The following is a 21,390-nucleotide window of genomic DNA, read 5'->3' as shown; positions in this document are numbered from 1 at the left end:
CTCATACTTTTAAGATTTGACCTTGAAAATGTCCACTGCATGCTTCTTTTCATTCTCACTGACCAAATTCAAGCTTCTTTTTTTCCCCTGGACTATTGCAGCAGCTTTACTCTCTCCTGACTTATCTTCTGTTTCCCGTTTCTCCATGCCAGTGGCGTACAGGTGTGCTGTCAGACTCAGCCCCCTAAAACACACTTGGTTGCTCCCAAATGCAACAAAATTAAGTCCACACTCTTCTACCTTGATCACAACCTCTGCAGTGTGGTCCCTACATATGCTGCCAGCTTTCTGCACCATCACAAGCTCCTACCATAACTTTCCTACTTCACGCTCCCCTTGGCTCACTAACTCACAAATATACAGACATGCTATGTTTTACAAACTCCTCCCTCCCTCTTAGAATATCTTTCTCTTCCAACTCACTTATAAAACATTTTCATCTTTGAAGACTAATTTCAAGCCCAGCTTCCTCCAGATTTCAAGCCCAGCTTCCTCCTATATGTCCCCAATCATAATTTTTCCCTCTTGTGCATGTTCCAGTGAGTCTTTAAGTGATGTGTTTTCCCTCTGATTAAGCTTCTTACCCTTGCTTCACCATTTATTAGAGTCTACCTCCTATTTGAGTCAGTACGTATGAGATAGGCTTTTCCACTAAATTCTGTTTCTGAGGGCTAGGGAGATTTGTGGTCGTCATTTCTGTGTTGCACGTAGTGATTTGCCTGCCCTGTGCTTATAAAGGCTCAACAAATTTTAAATAAGTTTTTGGGTGGTGATAGGCTGATTGGACTCCAAAATTGCAAATTTATCTGAGCCACATACCCAGAGCCCATTCTGGTGATAATATTTTAGGTTGATCAAATACAGAACATTTTACTAGCAGTATTGTTTTTGTTTCAAAAGCTGGCTAAATGCAACATGTCTCAGTAAGAGTAACAATTAAGTATTTTATTGAGAAGTGCTGAATTCTTTGTTGAAGGCTGAAATTTATTCTATAAGTATTTCATGAGCCCTAATTATGTCTCTGGCTCTGTGCATACAACTACGCAAATCTGTGTTCTGGAAGTACCTAACAGGTATTTTCATAAGGACTTGAGGTTTTTCCATCAAGAATTGCAGGAGGCTGGGTGCAGTGGCTCATGCCTATAATCCTAGCACTTTGGGAGGCCAAGGCGGGAGGGATCATGGGAGGTCAGGAGTTCGAGACCAGCCTGTCCAACATGGTGAAACCCCGTCTCTATGAAAAACACAAAAAAGTTAGCCAGGCATGGTGGCAGGTGCCTGTAATCTCAGCTACTCAGGAGGCTGAGGCAGGAGAACTGCTTGAACCCGGAAGGCGGAGGTTGCAGTGAGCCAAGATCGCACCACTGTACTCCAGCCTGGGCAACAGAGCGAGACTCCACCTCAAAAAAAGAATTGCAAGAGAATATACATTAATAAATAAAGCTTAATAAAGCTGGAAAAAAATAGCTCATTCCTTTGTTCAGAAGTTATCTGTCACCTAACTCAGAAGTGAAGAAAAGGCAGCCAAGGAAAGGTATGACAATACAATGGATATTTTGTCAATATAATAAAAAGTATAAAAAGAGAAAACAAACTTATTAGAATCTTGCCAATTGCAGTTTATTTATGGCTTGATTATTCCTATAATTTTATCCTTTTCTTAGCTCTAATATTAATAAAGCCCTGCCACAAGCAGGTTTTATAATTTTCTTCTCAGTGTCACTTTACACCGTAGGCTAGGAAGCATCAGTAGATGCTCAGCAATAATAACTGCATTTATTGAGTTCCAATATATGCCCCACATTGTTTTAGAAACTGGAGATAGGCAAAACTCAATTTATAGTCTCAAATAGCTTGCAAAGTAGTATCTTATATAGGAATTGAATAGCTTCCAGGGAAAAATAAAGGAATATATTACTAGAAGAAGATGCTTGTGTAGGAAGCTCACAATTTTTTTTCCAGGCTAGATTGAAACTGGATATTAGAGACATACTCTGTTATTTTCTGAAATATGAGTGCTAACTGTGGAAAAACAGAGCATAAACTCTCAGAACACGGTAGGTTAGTACAGGTTAAATGCAAGAAGACTTTTGTGGAAAAAAAATGTAAATTATGAGGACAGAATGCATTCAGAATGAGTAAAGAGTATTTTTTAGATGTCTGCTGTATGCATATATAAAGATCTGTGGCTTCAAATTTGACTGGATTTTGTTTTTTTGTTTTTCAAAATCTTTTCTAAGAATTGCCCTGGTGGAAAATATTCCTGAAGGCCTTAACTATTCAGAAAATGCACCATTTCACTTATCACTTTTCCAAGGCTGGATGAATTTACTCAACATGGCCAGAAAGTCTGTTGACATAGTGTCTTCCCATTGGGATCTCAACCACACTCATCCATCAGCATGTCAGGTAAGCTACATCCTCTGTGCGTGTGATGATTTTACTTATGTGCATTTTCCACTCCTTAGTATTCTGCTCCTCCACTCCTCAAACTCAAGCTCATTTATTTTAATCTACCCGCACCCAGAGTACATGTACATTATTACATTTATGTAGATGTGCCGTTTTTAATCATATGTCACTCAGCTCCTACTAGAATGCCAGGTTTGCAAGGACAAAATCATGTTTCATCTTTGCCTACAGTCGGCTCTTTATACAGAATTGCTGTGTTGTACAACTTCAGGGCATGCTATTTACATGATAATCTCTGTCAATGGCATGGTCCAGAATTCTGCTTCGCCCAACTTGCATGTTTACAGTTCTAATTCTGTAACTGCTCACTGAGGCATTTATTTGGTTAATTTGTGTTATAATTCACCTTTCAAGTTATAATTCACCCACAACCACATTTTTTAATAGAGTGAAATTTCCCAGGATAGTTGTTTTTCTCGACTGTCATATTTGGATGAATGGGAAAAAGAAATATGCTTATTTCTTTTAAAAAATAAGACTCGGAGAACTACCTTTAGAAAACTGACTTAATGATCTAAACGATTTCTGAATAAAATGTTCTGGGTGTAAGAAAATGGTGCTGGTGATTTTAGTGTGTTTTTCTTTATATTGGTACAACCATGATAGTTTACATTAAGCTACCCTATCTAAATATATAGCAGTTGGCCTACATTTAAATGTCATATGTAAGTCAAGGGTAAAATAAGTTTTGTCTCCTTTTATGCAAAATGTATTGGCATTAAGCTTATAATCATGATCTCACTGGTACTTTGAAAGCTATTGAATCTCTTCAATTATACTATTTTAAAGTCAAAAATTACTGGAAAATATAAACAAAAAACATGAAGGCCATAACTAAAGAATGGAATGAGTTTACTAACTGTGTTCTACACTTTTCCATCTCTACTAAAGTTTAAGTAAGTGTTTCAGGATTTATTACTCCATAATGTCTCCTAAAATATAGTAGTTTAAAGAAATAGTATCTATTTGTTCATGATTCTGGGCAGGGTTTGGCAGAGAGCACTTATCTCTGATCCATATGGTGTTGGCTAGGGTGGGTTGCCCGGGGCTGGAGAATCCCGGATGGCTTTCCTCACATATCTGGTATCTCAGCTGGGGTGACTGGAACGTCTGGGATGGCTGAGTCTCTCTGCATGTTCTGTCATGATTCAGTAAATCATCTTGAGCTCTTCACATGGTGGTTGGATCCTCAGAAGGCAAAGAGCTCTGGAATCCTAGCATGTTGCTCCCAATCTATTCCACTGGTAGAAGAACGTCTCAAGTCTGGGAAGGGAGGAGCAACATCCAAGTACAGGAATAAGGATTATTGGCGGCCATCTTTGGCAATAACATACCACAGCCCACTCTCTGGCCGTAGCAATTCATATCTCCCTTTTACATGCAAAACACATTCACCTTATTCCTCAAAGTGGGAATTCTACTACATCAAGGGCCCTGGAGGGAAGCCAGAGATCACCTCCAATACCCCTTTTGCTCTTATGCAGGCTCTTTGGCTAGATCTAGAAATCAAATTGACACCAGGCATATTAGCAGGAGAAAAGTCTACACATTTTATTAGTTTTACTTGTACATGTGGATCTTCACAAGAGAGTGAAGTCCAAAGAAGTGGCCAAAGTAAGATGTTTTTATACTTTTTAGACAAAGAACAATAAGAAATGACAGGACAAAGGGGATCTGTGTGGGGGCAGTCAATTTCTAGGGGAGTCACTAGGAGATATAGAAGGGGTATAACACCAGTGGGAGATAGGGTTACTTCATTAAGTGTATTTACTCAGGTCCGTGGCAGTCCCCAGTTTCCCGTCTCTGGTGATGAGGGCTATTTTCTCACCCTGCTACAGGGAGGGTGTGCTTCTCAGAAGAAGCTTTATGGTTTGCTGCCCACAGGAAGAGACAGGTCAGCTATCCCTTACTGAACTACAATTTTTCCAGTGTTTTCCATTTGAAATAATCATCAATATACCAACCTGACATATTTTGAGATGGCACATCCTTCACTCCTTCAGCTCGAAATCTAGAGTCTCTTTATTTGCATCAGGTCTGTATCTGAGTGAGGCTCCTCATGTGGGCTTCTCTTGATTTGGAAACATGCAAGCCAAAAAGAGTAGTTATATGCCCCCAACACACATGCCAAATGTAAAATAGTGAGATGGGGTAAGATACCTAGAGATACTTTGGTTCAAAAAGGGTAAATGGAGAGTAGGTGATTGCCCCCTGGAGTGTATGAACCAGAGGAGGTAAGGCTCCAGACTGGCTAGCTTGCATATGAAAGCCTGGCTGAGCCATTTTTATCTCTATGCATTGGCTAACTCTTGGAGGGGCAGTCTTTTCCCAGCCAGAAAGGGGTGCGTGTGTGTGTGTGCGCACGTGCGTGTGTGTGTGTGTGACACCATGTGTGCATTTTTAATTGATGCATAATAGATGTACATAGTTTTGGAGTACATGTAATAATTTAATACATTGTTATAATTTGTAAAGATCCAATCAGTGTATTTGGGGAATCTATCACCTTAAACATTTGTCTTTTCTTTAGGCTAGAACCATTCAAATTCTTCCCTTCTACTTATATTTTTATTCTATTTTTGGAGACAGAGACTCACTGTGTTGCTCAAGTTGGAGTGTAGTGGTGTGACCTTGGCTCTCTGCAACCTCCGCCTCCTGGGTTCAAGCAATTCTCCTGTCTCAGCCTCTCAAGTAGCTGGGATTACAGGTTCACACCACCACGCTTGGCTAAGTTTTCATATTTTTAGTAGAGACGAGGTTTCACCATGCTGGCCAGGCTGGTCTCGAATTCCTGACCTCAAGTGATCCACCCGCCTTGGCCTCCCAAAGTGTTGGGATTATAGGTGTGAGCCACTGCGCCCAGCCCCCTTCTACTTATTTTGAAATGGAGAATAGATTATTGTAAACTGTAGTTTACTTCTAGAGTTACTATAGAAGTACTTCAAAAACGTGTAATCTGCCTGAAGAATTTCAGCCGGCTTCACAAGTTCATTAGTTGTATTTTCCATGTTCTATTTTATAGCAGGTGGTACTGTTGCAAGCACTCTGCCATTACATAATACAGATGGCCCTTTCTCAAGGTTTCAAAGGAGATTTCCTACTGTTCTTCCAGCCTTGAATGATAGGAGTAGAGGCCAGCCTCCACCATGACCCAATCCCACATGGCTTTATTTATTTACTTCTTAATTTTTTTGAGACGCAGTTTTGCTCTGTTGCCGAGGCTAAAGTGTGGTGATGTGATCTTGGCTCACTGCAACCTCTACCTCCTGGGTTCAAGCGATTCTCCTGCCACAGCCTCCTGAGTAGCTGGGATTGCAGGCACCTGCCACCACACCAAGCTAATTTTTGTATTTTTCGTAGAGATGGGGTTTCACCATGTTGGCCAGGCTGGTCTTGAACTGACCTCAAGTGATCCATCCACCACAGTCTCCCATATGACCTTAGGTAGATGTTATTGATGTAGAAAGGTAGATGTTAGATGTTATTGATGCAGAAAGATGATAACACTTAGAAGCTTAGTTCAAGTCACTCTCTAACGACTGGCCTGCTGCCAACAAATGGAATTTTTCAACTTACTGCCTATGACGTAACTATCGTTGAACTCACAGGCAAGCTTTTAGGAAGAGACCTAGTTTAGAATAATGTCTTCTGGCGGAGTCATACTGCTCCTGCCAAAGAGACACCTCTTAGCTGCCTCTCATCTTCCTAATAGCAACAGATTTCTGTACAATGTAAAACCAGTGGGTTTTCTGTAGTTTTGAGCCTAATTTTGCTTTGCCTCTTTACAAGGGGGAGATCTGCCTCTGCAAACATGAAGGATAGAGGGGCTTTATCTGCTTTGGGAATTAAATGGATTAAAGGTGCTGTGAGACTGATCTTGCAGTTCTCCCTACACCTGTCTGTCCCTGGCCATGTCCTGTGGGGAAGCAATAATGTTTGGAGGGTTCTCACTTCATCAAGGTAGTGGAATTTCTCCTCTTCCTCTAGTTTGTTGGTGGCCAAGTGGCTGTTTCTGCAGAATCCCATGCCTTTGGTCTCCACTGGCCAAGAGCCAGGCATGGACCATGGTCTTAAAGAGCAAGCATGCAGAATTTAGGGTGTTTTGTTGCCTGACTGGCTCCCTCTCACCTTGCCCCTATTCACCTCTCTCAACCCCTAGAGCGGTATGCACAACAGGTTAGCATTAAAAGGTCCGGGGAACTTATCTGAAGGCCACATTTCTTGGGCACTTAGAGATTAATTTTAGAGAGCCAGGCATGGTGGCCTGTAATACCAGCACTTTGGGAGGCTGAGGCGGGCAGATCACCTGAGATCAGGAGTTTGAGACCAGCCTGGCAAACATGGTGAAACCCCGTCTGTACTAAAAGCACAAAAATTAGCTGGGCATTGTGGCGCATGCCTGTAATCCCAGCTACCCAGGAAGCTGAGACAGGAGAATTGCTGGAACCTGGGAGGCGGAGGCTGCAGTGAGCTGAGATCGAGCCACTGCACTCCAGCCTGGGGGACAGAGTGAGACTGTGTATAAAAAAAAAAAAAAAAAAGGAAAAAGAAAAAGATTATTTTTAGAGTCTATTCCCCTCCTTTCCCCCGTCACTGGGCAGGTAGGGGAATGATTGTGAAGTGATGGAGAATGGAGAAAGCAGACAGGTACTTGCTGCCAACTCCTCCTTTTTGAGTGCAGGTGCAGTTCAAGGACCCCTATATCCTGTTCTTTGCAGATAAAATCACCAAGTTTTACCCTAAAACTTCACTGCCTATAAAAAGGCACTAACTGAAAGCTACTTTGATTTAAATTTTTACCTGATTTTGTCTTTCAAATGGAAAAGGAAATTCAAGACTACCCAACGTTTCAAACTTTGGGCAGCCGGTCTTTGGACTTGTGAGTGCCCTTTTATCTTTACCAAGACCCTATAAATATTGGCAGATAGTCTCTCATTGGTTTATTGCGTGCAAAAACATGCTGGGAAAAAATAGTTCACACGCTGATTACTCAAGTGAGCCAAATTTAAATTTTCTTTAAAATATTCTGGTGCCAAACACTATCCTTCACAAATATGTGTGATAAAAAAAAATTGTGTCAGGTTCAGAGCTTCTTTTTCATTAATTTTTTTTAAAGATAACATTTTTTTATTTGGGGGACAATAGTCAAATGTGACATTTAATTTTAAACCAACAGAGCCGGAAAAGTCCTAAATGGAACCATAGATGGCACATACATAAAGAGGGACTATAAACAAAAAGCAGCCCAGATGTTTTTTATAATGTAGCAATAACAAAATGCACCAAGAAACCACGTAGCCAATGGCAGGCAGAACAGCTCAGCAGCAGACGCACACATTTTATTGGTCTGGTCTCTGGATGAGTAACAATTTTGTAAGAGTGAATGTGATGGTTGCTGCTAACAGGAATGATGAATATGTGCTTTTTTATTTTTCATTTGCATGGAAACAGACATGTTGATTTAAAATGTGTTTTTACAATGAGAACTCATGGACACAGGAAGGGGAACATCACGCTCCGGGGACTGTTGTGGGGTGGGGGGAGGGGGGAGGGACAGCATTAGGAGATACACCTAATGCTAAATGACGAATTAATGGGTGCAGGAAATCAACATGGCACATGGATACATATGTAACAAACCTGCACATTGTGCACATGTACCCTAAAACCCTAAAGTATAATAAAAAAATAAAAATAAAAAAAAAAAAAAAGAACAAAATAAAAAAAAAAATAAAAAAAAAAATAAAATAAAATGTGTTTTTAATCTGTACCTCCAAAAGGTTGCTGTTTGGGTTTCCACCCTGAAAAACTCACTTTGTTTTTCTTGTCTCTTTCCTGGTGTTAATCTGTTCGTGTTTCGTTTCCTTCTGTGCTAAAGGAAACTGGACAGTACCCCTACTCCATACCATAGCCTGCTAAGGGCTGCTGAGGGCTAGAGTTTCATGATAACTATATGTTAGAATTTTATGAAAATACATGGTCAGGCAAAAGGTTTTCGTTTCTGTCTGGATGATGAGTTGCCACCCTAAAATGTTGAAATCCCTGGGACATCTTGATTGCTAATTTATGAGACAAAATGATGGGAATTTATGAAATCAAGCCTGTTCAGAAACAGCCAGGAAATATAACTGACAAAGGCTCATTAGTAGAGCTACCTAATTCACTGGGTTAAAAAAAAAAATCTCACACTCTATGAATTCACTGTGAGGAACCTATAAAATAATTAATGAGCTGCAACAATGTAATCTTAAAGAGACGTATTTATGTGAAATTAATTAGATAGTGGTCTACCAGTGAGCTGTGATTGCCAACTGATGATACATCAGAATTGTTTGATTTCGAGAAATTATGATTTTTTTAAATCAGACAGTATTTATGAAATTGCAAGCAGCAAGCATAAGAGCTCAGTGATCCAGGAGGCTGTTTTTGGGAAGTACAAGCCTGGATCCTACCTCTGCACAGTGGTTAGCAGATCTTAGCAAGACTGTAGAAATGAGCCAGGAGTGGAGCTGAGGTTTTTTTGTTTTGTTTTGTTTTTTGACCTACTTATTAGCTGTGCAACCTCAGGCAAGAGGATGAACTCTCTATGCCTCAGTTTCCTCGATGGCAAAATCAGGGCGATAACAGAACCTGCCTCATAGTTTGTTGTGCAGATTTAATCAGTTAATACCTGTAAAGAGTATAGAACAGTGTTTGACCATTTTAGTGCCTATATAATGGTTTGTTATGATCGTGAATATTGTTATTCACATTCACTTATTTGTGTACACACTGTAACTCTGGTTCAAATTTATTCTGTTAGCAAGTTCTTATTATGGCTCTTACACTGTGCTAGAAATTGGGATGGTTACTATGTAAAATTAGAAGGTGATTATAGTTTCTGCAAATGTGAGACTCTGGGTAGATAAGAAGGATTAGGCAAATTATCATTGTGTGTGGAATTTGTACTTTCATTTGATTTATTAATTATAAATCTTCAAGTGTGTGTGCGCGTACACACACACACAGTCTTACTCTCATCTACTCAAGCAGTTATGATTGACACACCCATTGGGGAGCAGCTGCTCTATCTTTGGAGAAGCAGGGGGCACTTCAGCTTTGGAAAAGATCTGGAAGGACTGATTACCCCCTCACCATCCAAAACAACCCCATTCTCAAGAATTCTACAAGCTTAATAATACCTTTTTTTAACTCTTCATTTGTTCTGAAACTTATGACCAAGCACTGTCTAGCAAAGTTATCTGGTAAGACTGTGAAATATTTGATCTTAGAACACTATCATTTAATAGAAAATAAAACCGCACTCTATATTTGCACACGTGTGTGTGTGTGTATATCTCCCTCTGGACAAGTAACATCTTGAATTTTGAAAACACAGTAAATTATGTGGTCTTCTTGAACCTACAGTCCCTCCTAATTTTTGTTGATTGATGTTTTGTTCTATATTGAAGACCCATATGACCTGGCGACATTCATATGACCCTGCCATTGTGATTCAGGCAGCTGTATCCATGTCTGACTCAGGTCTCCAGGCGCTACCTGGTAACCCACTCATTCCTTTTCTGCAATATTCTTCCTAACTGATCTGATCAATGCAGTTTAACCAACAGACAAGGGCTTTTGTTTCATCAAACTTATAAAACGTTTTCTTGTCATGCTTGTTTCATAGCCATCCTTATGATTCATTTGTTAATGATATTATTAACATTGTCTATTATAACCACTGCATGTTTTGGCCCTTAATGCCTCTTACCTGTCCTGAGGAAGCCCACAGCCTGGTGGCGTCCTCTATGGCCCCGTGCCTCCAGCACCTCTGGCTCCCAGGCTCCGCCATCTTTTCCATTCTCCATCTTCCCTGGCTCTCTAAGCCTACTTGTCCTTTCTTGCCCATCCCTGCAGTCCTAGGCAAGTCTCCATTCCTTCTTCAAGTCTTCTGAAGGAGACTCTTTGTTCATTTATCATGCAAACAGTCAGCATCTACTTTGTAACACAGGGCTATGCCTGAAACCCAGAAGAATCCTGTTTTTGACAATGTCACTCCCATGTAAAAGTCTGATAAAACTGTCTAATACTCGTGTGGCCCGAGCATGAAATATTTAATTAAAATTTCTGAACAATTTTTTTAACCCAGGAAAATAACATCATAGCATTTCCTAGTTTTCATTTTGCCTGGAAAAAGATTGGCATAGTTGGTGAAGACTGGATCCTTTAAATAATTGAAATTCTTTGAGCCTATGGTAAGTGGCAGGTTGGGTAAAGGAGTCAGCGAAAGCAGGATATTCTGATGCAACAGGAAAACACACATTTCATTTTTGTTTTGATGTAGATCCTGAGGGCTTATACACATTTCTATTATATTATGCAAACTTCCTACCGTCTAATTTGTCTATTTTTAATGAGGACATAGGGAAAAATAAAACATGTATAAATTAATGAAAGCATAATTAGGATACATACAAATTCTCTGTTGTTATTTGGTGCAGTTCAGAATTGCATCTTTTGTTTATATTTAGTTCTCAGCGCTTGGTTTTATAGAAAAGACAAATTTGCAGTGTTATTCCGGATCCATATAGTATAGGGGAAAGATCGTAGGCTTTGTCATTAATACATTTGATTGACTAATAGTTTAGTAGTTGTGGTCACATTGAACAGATGTCATAACTCATCTCATTTGATTGACTAATAGTTTAGTAGTCGTGGTCACATTGAACAAATGTCACAACTCATCTGATCTTCAGTGTTCCCATCTATTCATTAAAATTAATTCTGATTTATAAATTTATGCCCCTCTATAAAATGGGTATTATAATAATAATGCCTATCTCATTTGATTGCTTGGTGAATTCGATTGGATAATATTTGTAAAACAATAAAGAATGGAGATTATAAAAGATAGTTATGGTTTTCATTTTTGTTGTTTCGATGCGGGACATTTACTTTCAAATTTAGTGGACACGACTCTCTATGTAATCTTACAACAAGAATAATATTCAGCTGTCTGTCAAGATTTCAACTTATATGAAAAGAGGTTAAGATAGAAAATTCTAAACAGAATACAAATTCAAATTGCTTTCTAGGGTTTAGGTGAAGAAAGGAGAGGCCGGGCGTTGTGGCCCACGCCTGTAATCCCAGCACTTTGGGAGGCAGGTGGATCACGAGGTCAGTAGGTCAAGACCATCCTGGCCAACATGGTTAAACCCCATTTCTACTAAAATACAAAAAATTAGCCGGGTGTGGTGGCACGCACCTGTAGTCCCAGGTACTTGGGAGGCTGAGGCAGGGGAATCACTTGAACCCGGGAGGTGGAGATTACAGTGAGCCGAGATTGTGCCACTGTACTACAGCCTGGTGACAGAGCAAGACTCGGTCTCAAAAAAAAAAAAAAAAAAAAAGACCGAAAAATACACATTTTTCAGGTAGACGCCCACTTTTCTCTCTCAATATGGTGGTTTTCAACTGTGGCTGCAGATCAGAGTCACCTGGGGAGATTTTAAAATATGCTTATGCCCAAGCCCATCCTAGACCAGTTAGGTCGCAATATTTGGAGAGGGGCCCAGGCTTCAATACTTTTAAAAACGATGAGGGGATTTTACTGGGCACCCAGGATTGAGAATCACTGTTTTAAACCATCCCAGTCTAATAAACATTGTTCAACTTTCATAGGTTCCAAGATCAGGCCAGGTTGGTCCCTACCCCGGTTTGTCAACATAACTTTGCCTGTTTCAGATTAATCCTGTGATTGCAATTGTTCCCTCCATAGTGATGTAAATGAGTAGCAGCTTGTACTTGAATATTCCGCATAGCCCTGGACTCTAGGACCCATGCTGTATTTATCCTGCTGGTGTTACTGTCCAGCGCACCACCAGTAACAAAATGGAGCTCAGTGATTTTTGGTTTGAAACAGTAGATTACCTTCAGCCTTCTCATCTCCAGGCTACATATGATATCAGTAGAACTCCTGGTACAGTGTCAGCATAAAGACAGCATAACCTCATGGAAAGAGTGCCCCTTTATTTCAAAGTAGCATCTATTCCCTGCTCCACAAAATCAACACTCAGCAAATGCTTATTTGTTAATTAGCATCCTCCCATTTTAAATGTGACAACAAAATGATGTTAAATGTGTCTTTATTGAACAAACGTGTATCAAGGTGCGGTGCTATTTGCGGGGGATAGAAAATCAAATAAGCAAGGGTCCCTATCTCCATAGAGCTCAAAGTGTGGTGAGGGAGACAGACAAACAAAAAACCATTTATAACGATACAGAATAATAGAACAACAATGAGGGGTGCTGCCAGCAAATTGGCTCATGTGGGATTACCTCTGCTTTTGAACTGTTTAGCAGAGCTCATAGGCTCTGGTGGATTTGGGTCCTATTTTTTCTTGGTATGTTCCTGCTGCTGCTTCATGCTGCCATTTCCCCATCTGTTGAGTAATCCTGATTATGTTCTTGCTTGCTTTCCAACATATTTCTATGGGAAATCATTATTCTAATATAAAATCATAAGCATTATCATTAGTAAGAGTTTAACCTCTCTATGATTCCTTTTAAATCCAATCATATGGCCATGAATAAATCATGAACCTAAGATATTCCTTCTAATTGTTTGTATTACTTTCTTTAAGATTGTCTTTTCTGAGTTTGTTTGCTTATATGCTTGTTTATTTTTTCTCTGTATCTTCATTTGTGTTTTTCCTATTTTTCTATGACCTTTTTTTTTTGGTACTTTCACTCAAATAGAATAGGTCAGATTTTTTCCTTTATCATTAGTAATAACCTCTCACGATCAAAAATTTGGAAACTATGGAGAAATGAGAGAGAAACCAAATCCTCCAAATGGCCACCAACAAAAAAAAGTTTTTGACAGTTTGATATTTCATGCATAATTTGTATACATGGGCTCCTATTACATAAAAAGAATTATATCTTTTGTTTGTTTGCTTGTTTTTGAGACAGGGTCTCACACTTGTCACCCAGGCTGGAGTGCAGTGGCGTGATCTCAGCTCGCTGCAACCTCCATCTCCCAGGTACAAGCAATTCTCCTGCTTCAGCCTGCCAAGTAGCTGAGATTACAGGTGTGCGCCACCACGCCTGACTAATTTTTCTATTTTTGGTAGAGATGAGGTTTCACCGTGTTGGCCAGGCTGGTCTCAATCTCCTGGCCTTAAGTGATCCTTCTGTGTCAGCCTCCCAAAGTGCTGGGATGACAGGTGTGAGCCACTGCCTCTGGCCTAAAGAATTATATCTTAATTTTGAAGTTAACATTACAACATAAGCACCTTTCCATTTTATTAGAAACACTGGTAAACATATTTTAATTGGCTGCATAACATACAATGTACTAGATTTACCAGGTTAAGTTAATATAACTGTTTCCCTCTATTGGACATTTAAGCATTTATCTTTTCTCCCTTTTTCTGAATGAGCTGCTGCAGTAAATATCTGTGCATTTTCTTTCTTATTGTCCATTTGCTCGAGATCAATTCTCAAAATGTAAGGATAGGGTATCTGAGCTGCCTTGTTAAGACCATGGAATATTTAGGGAGCATGTGGCAAGTTCTCATGGCTTTTCCCTGGGGATGCTGGAATCTCACTGCAGTGAGGTTTTGAAGGAATTCTCTGTCTGTTCTGCGTGGGGTCCTCTTCCCACTTGGAATAAGTCATTGTGGAAGTGTTGGGGATGTTTGGCACATCCTGGTGTTCCTTTCTTGCCTTGATCTCCCCTCTTTCCTCTGGAGCAAAGCAATGATGCCAAGCTGTGGATATGGTGCTCTTCCAGATGCTGCTGAACGGCAGTACCAAGATAATGTTGTCTGTCCCCTCTGCAGCCAGAGTGGACGCTCCAGCAACCCCACGGGTAATTTTCAGCTACTGTAGGATTCCAGCTGCCGAGGGCCTGGTTACCAACCTCCTGCTTCTGATATTAATCTCTTGCTATTTCCTGACCTGTGATTGGCATGATGAGCATATTCATCTCTCTTCATCTGTCCCTGACAGGGATGGCTATGTTTATACCCACAGGGTGCATAATTGAGATAACCATCATTAAGCAAGGCCTTGATGATGAACTGTTCAGACCCATTAAATCGTCTAATGAGATGGAGCCTGTTATGATGAATGGACAGGCAGCCTGCATGCCTCCACGCCAGATACCCTCTGCTGGTTTCAAGCAGATATTCCTTGTGGCTCATTGCCAAAAAATGAGTACTGTCAATCAAGGTGCTGGGTCTGTGGCACTGAACTCCTAAAGCTCTGATTGATCCATTGGGACATCTGTGAGGAGATGTTGAGCTCTGCTCCACTATCTTCTGGGTTTGGGATAAGGAATTCCATATTTCTCCTGGCACATCCTTAGAGCTATTTGCATACTCTGGCCACCACTCCAATTCCCCTCTCTCTCTCAAGCTCCAAGCTTAATCAGCAGGTTCATCACTGTGTTATCTCATAAACACTACCTGGATTCCTTCCAATTTATAAATAGTCGTATATATATAATTTGCATATATATACAAATGTATATATACAAATATATAATATGTATATATAATTTATATATATGCATATATAAAATTTGTGTATGTATACATATCATATATACAAATATATAATATGTATATATAATTTATATAATGTTAAATAATATGTATTTAAATATTCATCTATATATATAAATTTGGGACAAGGTCTTGCTTTGTTGCCCAGGCTGGAGAGCAGTGGCACAATCATAAGCTCACCTTCAGCTTTATCCTCCTGGGTTCAAGCAATCCTGCCTCAACCTCTCAAGTAGCTGGAACTATAGGTCTGTGCCACCATGCCCAGCTGATGTTTTTAAATATTTTTATACCTCTCTTTGGGGAACTGTCCCTGAGGCCTTATGCTGGGTTATTGATGCCCTGCTATGCTTTTCCCTTGCTCTGTCTTCCTCCATCCTGGAATTGGGGATATTGGGCTGTATTTGCTTATGTGTCATCTACATATTCTCCTTGAATATCGCTAGTACTTTCAGGTCACTGACACATGGGAAGCAACCGGTAAATAAATGCTTTGAATGAACTGGCCTAAAAGTCACGTCTCTTTATCCAAGGGCATTTGAGAATAAAGGTTGACACTGACAAATATACAAGGAAATAACATTCATGCTTATATCTGTGGCAAACTTTGTATATCCTACAAACTAAAAATTAAGTAAGATATAAGTAAATAAATATAAGTAATATAAGTAAATAAATATCAATCTTACAGCAAATTTAACTAATTGATTAAATAAACTAATGAATTAAGCCCAAAGAAGATTCATATATATATGTATATGAATATATATATTCATATATCATATGATCTTTCCTCTTAGGTCATAAATTTAAAAAAAAATCAAGGCTAGTGTATTGCTTCAAAAGAACACTTTGACTTAAATCCTAAATCTTATTTTCTTATGAGTGTAGCATCAAATGTTTAATATGTTTAATCAGTTATATTTCCTTTTTAATTTTGATTTAAACTTTATGTGCACATATACCCACACACATATATATGTATGTGTAAGTAGGATAATGGTATATCCAAGATAAAGTCTTCTGCAATTGGGCGCTTATGTTTCTCTGGGATAGGTTTCTAGGCGTAGGATTCCTGGATGGAAGAAAGCCAATATGTCAAGAGTATCGTTTCCCCAAATCTCTGACAAGAGGAAGTGTTGACACTCCTAAATGTTTTTCAGTCTCTTTGAATACAAAGAGAGGTCTCTTTAATGCACTGCTTTGAGCTGCCTTGATTACATAAAGCATCTTTCTGTGTCTGTTGGCCATAGAGGCTTTCTTTTCTTTTCTTTTTTTTTTTTCCTGAGACTGAGCCTCACTCTGTCACCCAGGCTGGAGTGCAGTGGCGCGATCTCAGCTCACTGCAACCTCCGCTTCCCGGGTTCACGCCATTCTCCTACCTCAGCCTCCTGAGTGACTGGGACTACAGGCACCCGCCACCACGCCTGGCTAATTTTTTTGTATTTTTAGTAGAGATGGGTTTTCACCATGTTAGCCAGGATGGTCTCGATCTCCTGACCTTGTGATCCACCCGCCTCAGCCTCCCAAAGTGCTGGGATTACAGGCGTGAGCCACCGCGCCTGGCCAAGGCTTGCTTTTCTTAATCATTGACTATTCTCATACTTTGCCTGCATTTTATTGGGCTTTAGGCCTTTTATTATTTTTGTTTGATAGAAACAGAGCCTCACTATGTCATCCAGGCTGGTCTCAAACTCCTGGCCTCAAGTGATCCTCCCACATGGCCTTCCAAAGCACTGGGATTACAGGTGTAAGCACTGCACCCAGCCAATTTTTAACACATTTTGTAGAGTACAGCTATTATCCCTTCATCTCTCATTTGCATAGCAAATATTTATTCCAGATTTTTTTATTAACTTTGTAGTATCTCTTGCAGTATAATTTATTTAAATATGTTATACTTCTATATGTCTGTATTCTCTTTTATTACTTTTATATAGCTGGTTTGTATATTCATTTCCTGTGGCTACTGTAACAAATTACCATAGACTTTTTGGTTTAAGAAACAGAAATTTATTTTCTTACAGACCTGGAGGTAGGAAGCCTGAAATCGGTTTCCCCGGATCAAAACCAAGGTGTCAGAGGGTGATGCTCCCTCTAGCGGCTCCAGAGCCTGCCAGCATTCCTGGTCTCTCCCAGCTTCTGGTGGCTTCTGGCATTCCTTGGCTTGCTGCTGCACCTTCCAGCCTTCAAGGCCAGCATCTTCCAATCTCTCCCTCCTCCATCTTCACAGTGCCTCCTCCTCTAGTTGTGTCAAATCCCCTTTTGCCCATCTCTTATAAGTACACTTGTGATTGTATTATTGTATTTAGGATTATCCTCAGATAATCCGGGATAATCCCCCATCATAAGATCCTTAATTTCATAATATCTGCAAAGACCCTATTTCCAAATAAGGTAACACTGACAGGTTGCAGAGATTCAGATGCCTTATCTTTGGGGAGCCATTATTTAGCCTGCTAACAGCCTGATTAAGGTTCCCCCATTCCAAGACAGTACATGTCATTGCCTAGATGTTTTTGAAAGTACTTATGTCTGTATGTTTAGTGTGTACTAATTCTGACTGGAAACACATTTTTCTTTGTAATATAATATAGAGGTCCCTTCATATGTGCCAGATTAAACCTTTTTAACTTTTTCGAACTGAATTACAATAGTGTCTTTTTATTGATAAAAATCTTGTGCCTCTATTTACAATAGCAAAGACTTGGAACCAACCCAAATGCCCATCAATGACAGACTGGATAAAGAAAATATGGCACATAGACATCATGGAATACTATGCAGCCATAAAAAAGAATGAGTTCATGTCCTTTGCAGGGACATGGATGAAGCTAGATGCCATCATTCTCAGCAAACTATCACAGGAACAGAAAACCAAACACCACGTGTTCTCATTCATAAGTGGGAGTTGAACAATGAGAACACATGGACACAGGGAGGGGAACATCACATGCCAGGGCCTGTTGGGGGATGGGGGGCAAGGGGAGGGAGAGCATTAGGACAAATATCTAATGCATGCGGGCCTTAAAACCCAGATGATGGGTTGATAGGTGCAGCAAACCACCATGGCACATGTATACCTATGTAACAAACCTACACGTTCTGCACATGTATCCCAGAACTTAAAAATTAAAAAAGAAAACAAAACAAAGAAAAAATCTTGTGCATACCATACCATTTCTGGATTATCTATTAAGTTCCCTTCTATATTTATACATTCTTATGCCTCTACCATGTTAATATGATGAATATGATTTTATAGTATTTTAAAAATAATACTGAAGGTATTTATGGTTATAAATTTCTCTTCCACACCAGATATTGCCTCCTTTCATGGTTTTGCTATGAGGTACCCCCCTATTCATAGCTTTCTAGAGAAGGCATACATTTACTTTTCTTCTTTGGTATAAGGATAATCTAAGAGTGAGTTTTAAATTCCCAAATAGGTAAGATTTGTTTTATACTCACAAAACATGTAAATGATTTGTTACTAATTTTCTTAGATTGTGAGCAGAGAATGAAGCCTATAGAATATCTCATTATAAGTTTTCTTCAGGCTTCTTAATGGCAGTTACAAGACAGATTTTTGTAAATGTTCCACAAACAAAAATTGTTTTGAGGGGATTTGATATATAGAGTGAGAAGTATATAAAAGTATACATATAATCAAGTTTATTGATAATATGTAATTTTTATATATTCTTACTTGTTTTCTATCCGATCTGCCCAATTTTGAGAAATATATTTTGAAGTATTACATTGTGATAGTGTATTAATTGCATTTCTATCAATTTTTGCTTTATATATTTAGTTGCCATGCTCTTTGGTACATCTCAGTTTACAGCTCTCAAAGCAGCATAAATTGTGTCATTTCATAAAAATGACCCACTTTTTCCCATCTAATACCTTAAAGCCCACCTCCATTTTTAGTATAACTTTTACTGAGATTGTTTATCCTGTTGATTGTAGATCAGCATTTCTCAACCTGTTTTTTGTTACTATCTTCCTGAGGAGCCTTCTAATATATTTTTTTCTTAATACTGCCTCCCATGATGTTATAATATCACAGATATACTGCATATGTGTTCTATGTATATCTGTGTGTTAGTCATCGAAAGAGTAACACTATTTCAGTCCCTTTGGGGCAATATCGCTCCCATTGAGAATGCACGTAATTGATTCTCAGTAGACCTTCCCCTGTAATGTGTGACTTCCATTTCAAAAACCCACATTTAGTGCATGAAACACGTGTACATATCATATTGTTCCTCACTTATGTCTTCTCCCCTCATCTTCTTTAATGGTGTTCAGTGTTATTTGCTGTTTGGTTACAGTTTTTCTTTAAATATGAATATGTTCCCCATATGGGTTAAATAGACAAGATAGTCTCTAAGTCTGTTTATATCTACAAATATTTCTTTCACCCTGGCAGGTAACATTCTTGAGTGTGTAAAGGATTCTTGGGCCTCAGTCTTTGTCTTCCATAGGCTATACAACCACGTACTTGCAGCTGGTTAGATCTCTGCCGGTCTATCTGATTCATTTTCCTTGATGGGTAACTTCTTTTTTGGCGAGAGGTTGGTCTTTCTCCTCGATGTTAAGTAATTTTACAGAATATAGCTCTATGTTTTTTTCTACATCAAATTTGCCTTCACCTTCAGGTACCTTTTCAGCTTAAAGATTTAGTTCTTTCCTCAACTTGGATCATTTTTTTTAATTTTGGTATTATTTGCAAACCTAATCTTTTTTGTATGCCTATGAGCCACATGCTATATCTCCTCTATTTATATATCAGCCTTTTCCCCTGATTCCCCTTATGTTTCTCTCTCTCTCTCTCTCTGTGTGTGTGTGTTTGTGTGTGTGTGTGTGTACATGCACATGTGTACTTTGAGATATTTCTATTGCATTTGATCTTCAGGCCACTAATTCAGGCTTCAACAATGGCCATATGGTTCTTTAATTAATCCTCTAAGTTAGTTCTAAAATTGTCGAGTGTTAGTACCAGACACACTTGACCATCCTTGAGTGCACATATTATGTTTTAGTTCTAACTTCCATCTTCTCCAGGAGCCTGTATCACCAGCTGCCCATTGTATTAAGCATCTTCCTTCTTGCTATTGGTTCTCTTTAAATGTGTTGATATTTAACTTTATCAGATTATTAGTGGCTTCCACCCTTCAGGTGAAGTAAGGTAAAGACTGAAGATGTAGCATTGAATGGTTTACTAGTTCCCCACTGGGGCAACCAAAGGAGGCCTCTCCCTTCATATACCCAGCCTCGGGTTTAGGGAGGTGGCCTTGGCTCCTGCACCGCCTTTTGGAGAACAGGCAACTCTGGAACACTCATGTAGGGCTAAGAATTGTTCTGCAGGCCTCTGGACTCCCCAGAACCTGAGTCTGCTGGTAATTGAGTGTCCCTCAGCCCCAGCACTGCTTGGCTTGGGAGAGTCTGTTAGACCGTAGCGGGGAATGGAAAGAGTGGGAGAGACTGGGGAGTAACTTTCTTTAAGAATACCCCTTCCTTTCCGACTTTAACATAACAAAATGATCATTCAGGGAGAACTGTGTTGCATCAGGAAGAGAGATGTATGTTCTAGGCCTGACTTTGCCACTAGCAAGCCATGTGGTCATCAGCATGTCACTCAGTATCTTGTACCTCTGTGTCCTCGTTTGTAAGATGAAGAGATTGGCCGATTATTGATCTAAGTGGTCTCCCAGCTACGGCCTTCTCAGTTTGTAGGAAATCTCAGTATCCCGAAGGTTTTCATTATCATGGGGAGTAAAATTCAGTGGTTTTTCCATCTGTGTTTTGTGGAGCCCTGCGGATTCTGTACGGGAGGGAAGGAAAGGATTGGAGAGGTTTCGCTTACCTTTTTATTTGCACTGAGAGTTCAACTGCTAAAACAAGCTTGAAAGCCGGCACTAGAGTCTACATAAGCCTCAGAATTAAGTTTCTCTGACATGACTTTAGGTTTCTCTTTGGTGTTTTTGCTTATTTCCTTCATATTGTATTTGGGCATTTCATCCTCTCTCCCAGCTGTTTTGGGTCAACAGAAGCAAGGAGTATTTATGACCTACCAGTCTTTTGGGGTTGAAAGGTACCAGAAGATGCCACCTCAAAATAGACCCCTTTGGCGTATGGATTATTTTGAGCTATGGGGAATTGAGAACCGGCAGTGCAGGAAGGGTTTTTTTTTTACCTTTCTCTAACTGCATAAAAATGATGGGCTCCGTACCAGGAGGAGAGTGACTCCTGGAGACAGCTGTCATCACCTGAGAGGCTCTTACCTGTATAACAGGACAAACTTTACTTACCATACCTATCCTCACCTTCTTATAACTTGCCTTCCCCACCCAGAAGCCCC

The 21,390-nt window shown here is 39.6% G+C and overlaps 1 protein-coding gene across 4 annotated transcripts in view; it reads left to right on the top strand.

The window, feature by feature from the left end:
• The window catches only part of PLD5 (phospholipase D family member 5), a 438,248-nt gene that overhangs the window by 222,265 nt on the left and 194,593 nt on the right, over positions 1 to 21,390 (top strand). For 3 of the 4 annotated variants that reach the window (XM_055233749.1, XM_055233751.2, XM_055233752.2), the window contains one exon: positions 2,241 to 2,409. The exons of the other annotated variant lie outside the window; for it this stretch is intronic. In XM_055233749.1, the coding sequence (XP_055089724.1) occupies positions 2,241 to 2,409 (169 nt within the window). The remainder of the gene's footprint in view (positions 1 to 2,240; positions 2,410 to 21,390) is intronic. 4 annotated transcript variants of the gene reach the window in all.

Source organism: Symphalangus syndactylus, chromosome 19 (genome assembly GCF_028878055.3).
Source record: "Symphalangus syndactylus isolate Jambi chromosome 19, NHGRI_mSymSyn1-v2.1_pri, whole genome shotgun sequence".
Classification (NCBI taxonomy): Eukaryota; Metazoa; Chordata; class Mammalia; order Primates; family Hylobatidae; genus Symphalangus; species Symphalangus syndactylus.
This window is presented reverse-complemented; position numbering and strand designations above follow the sequence as displayed.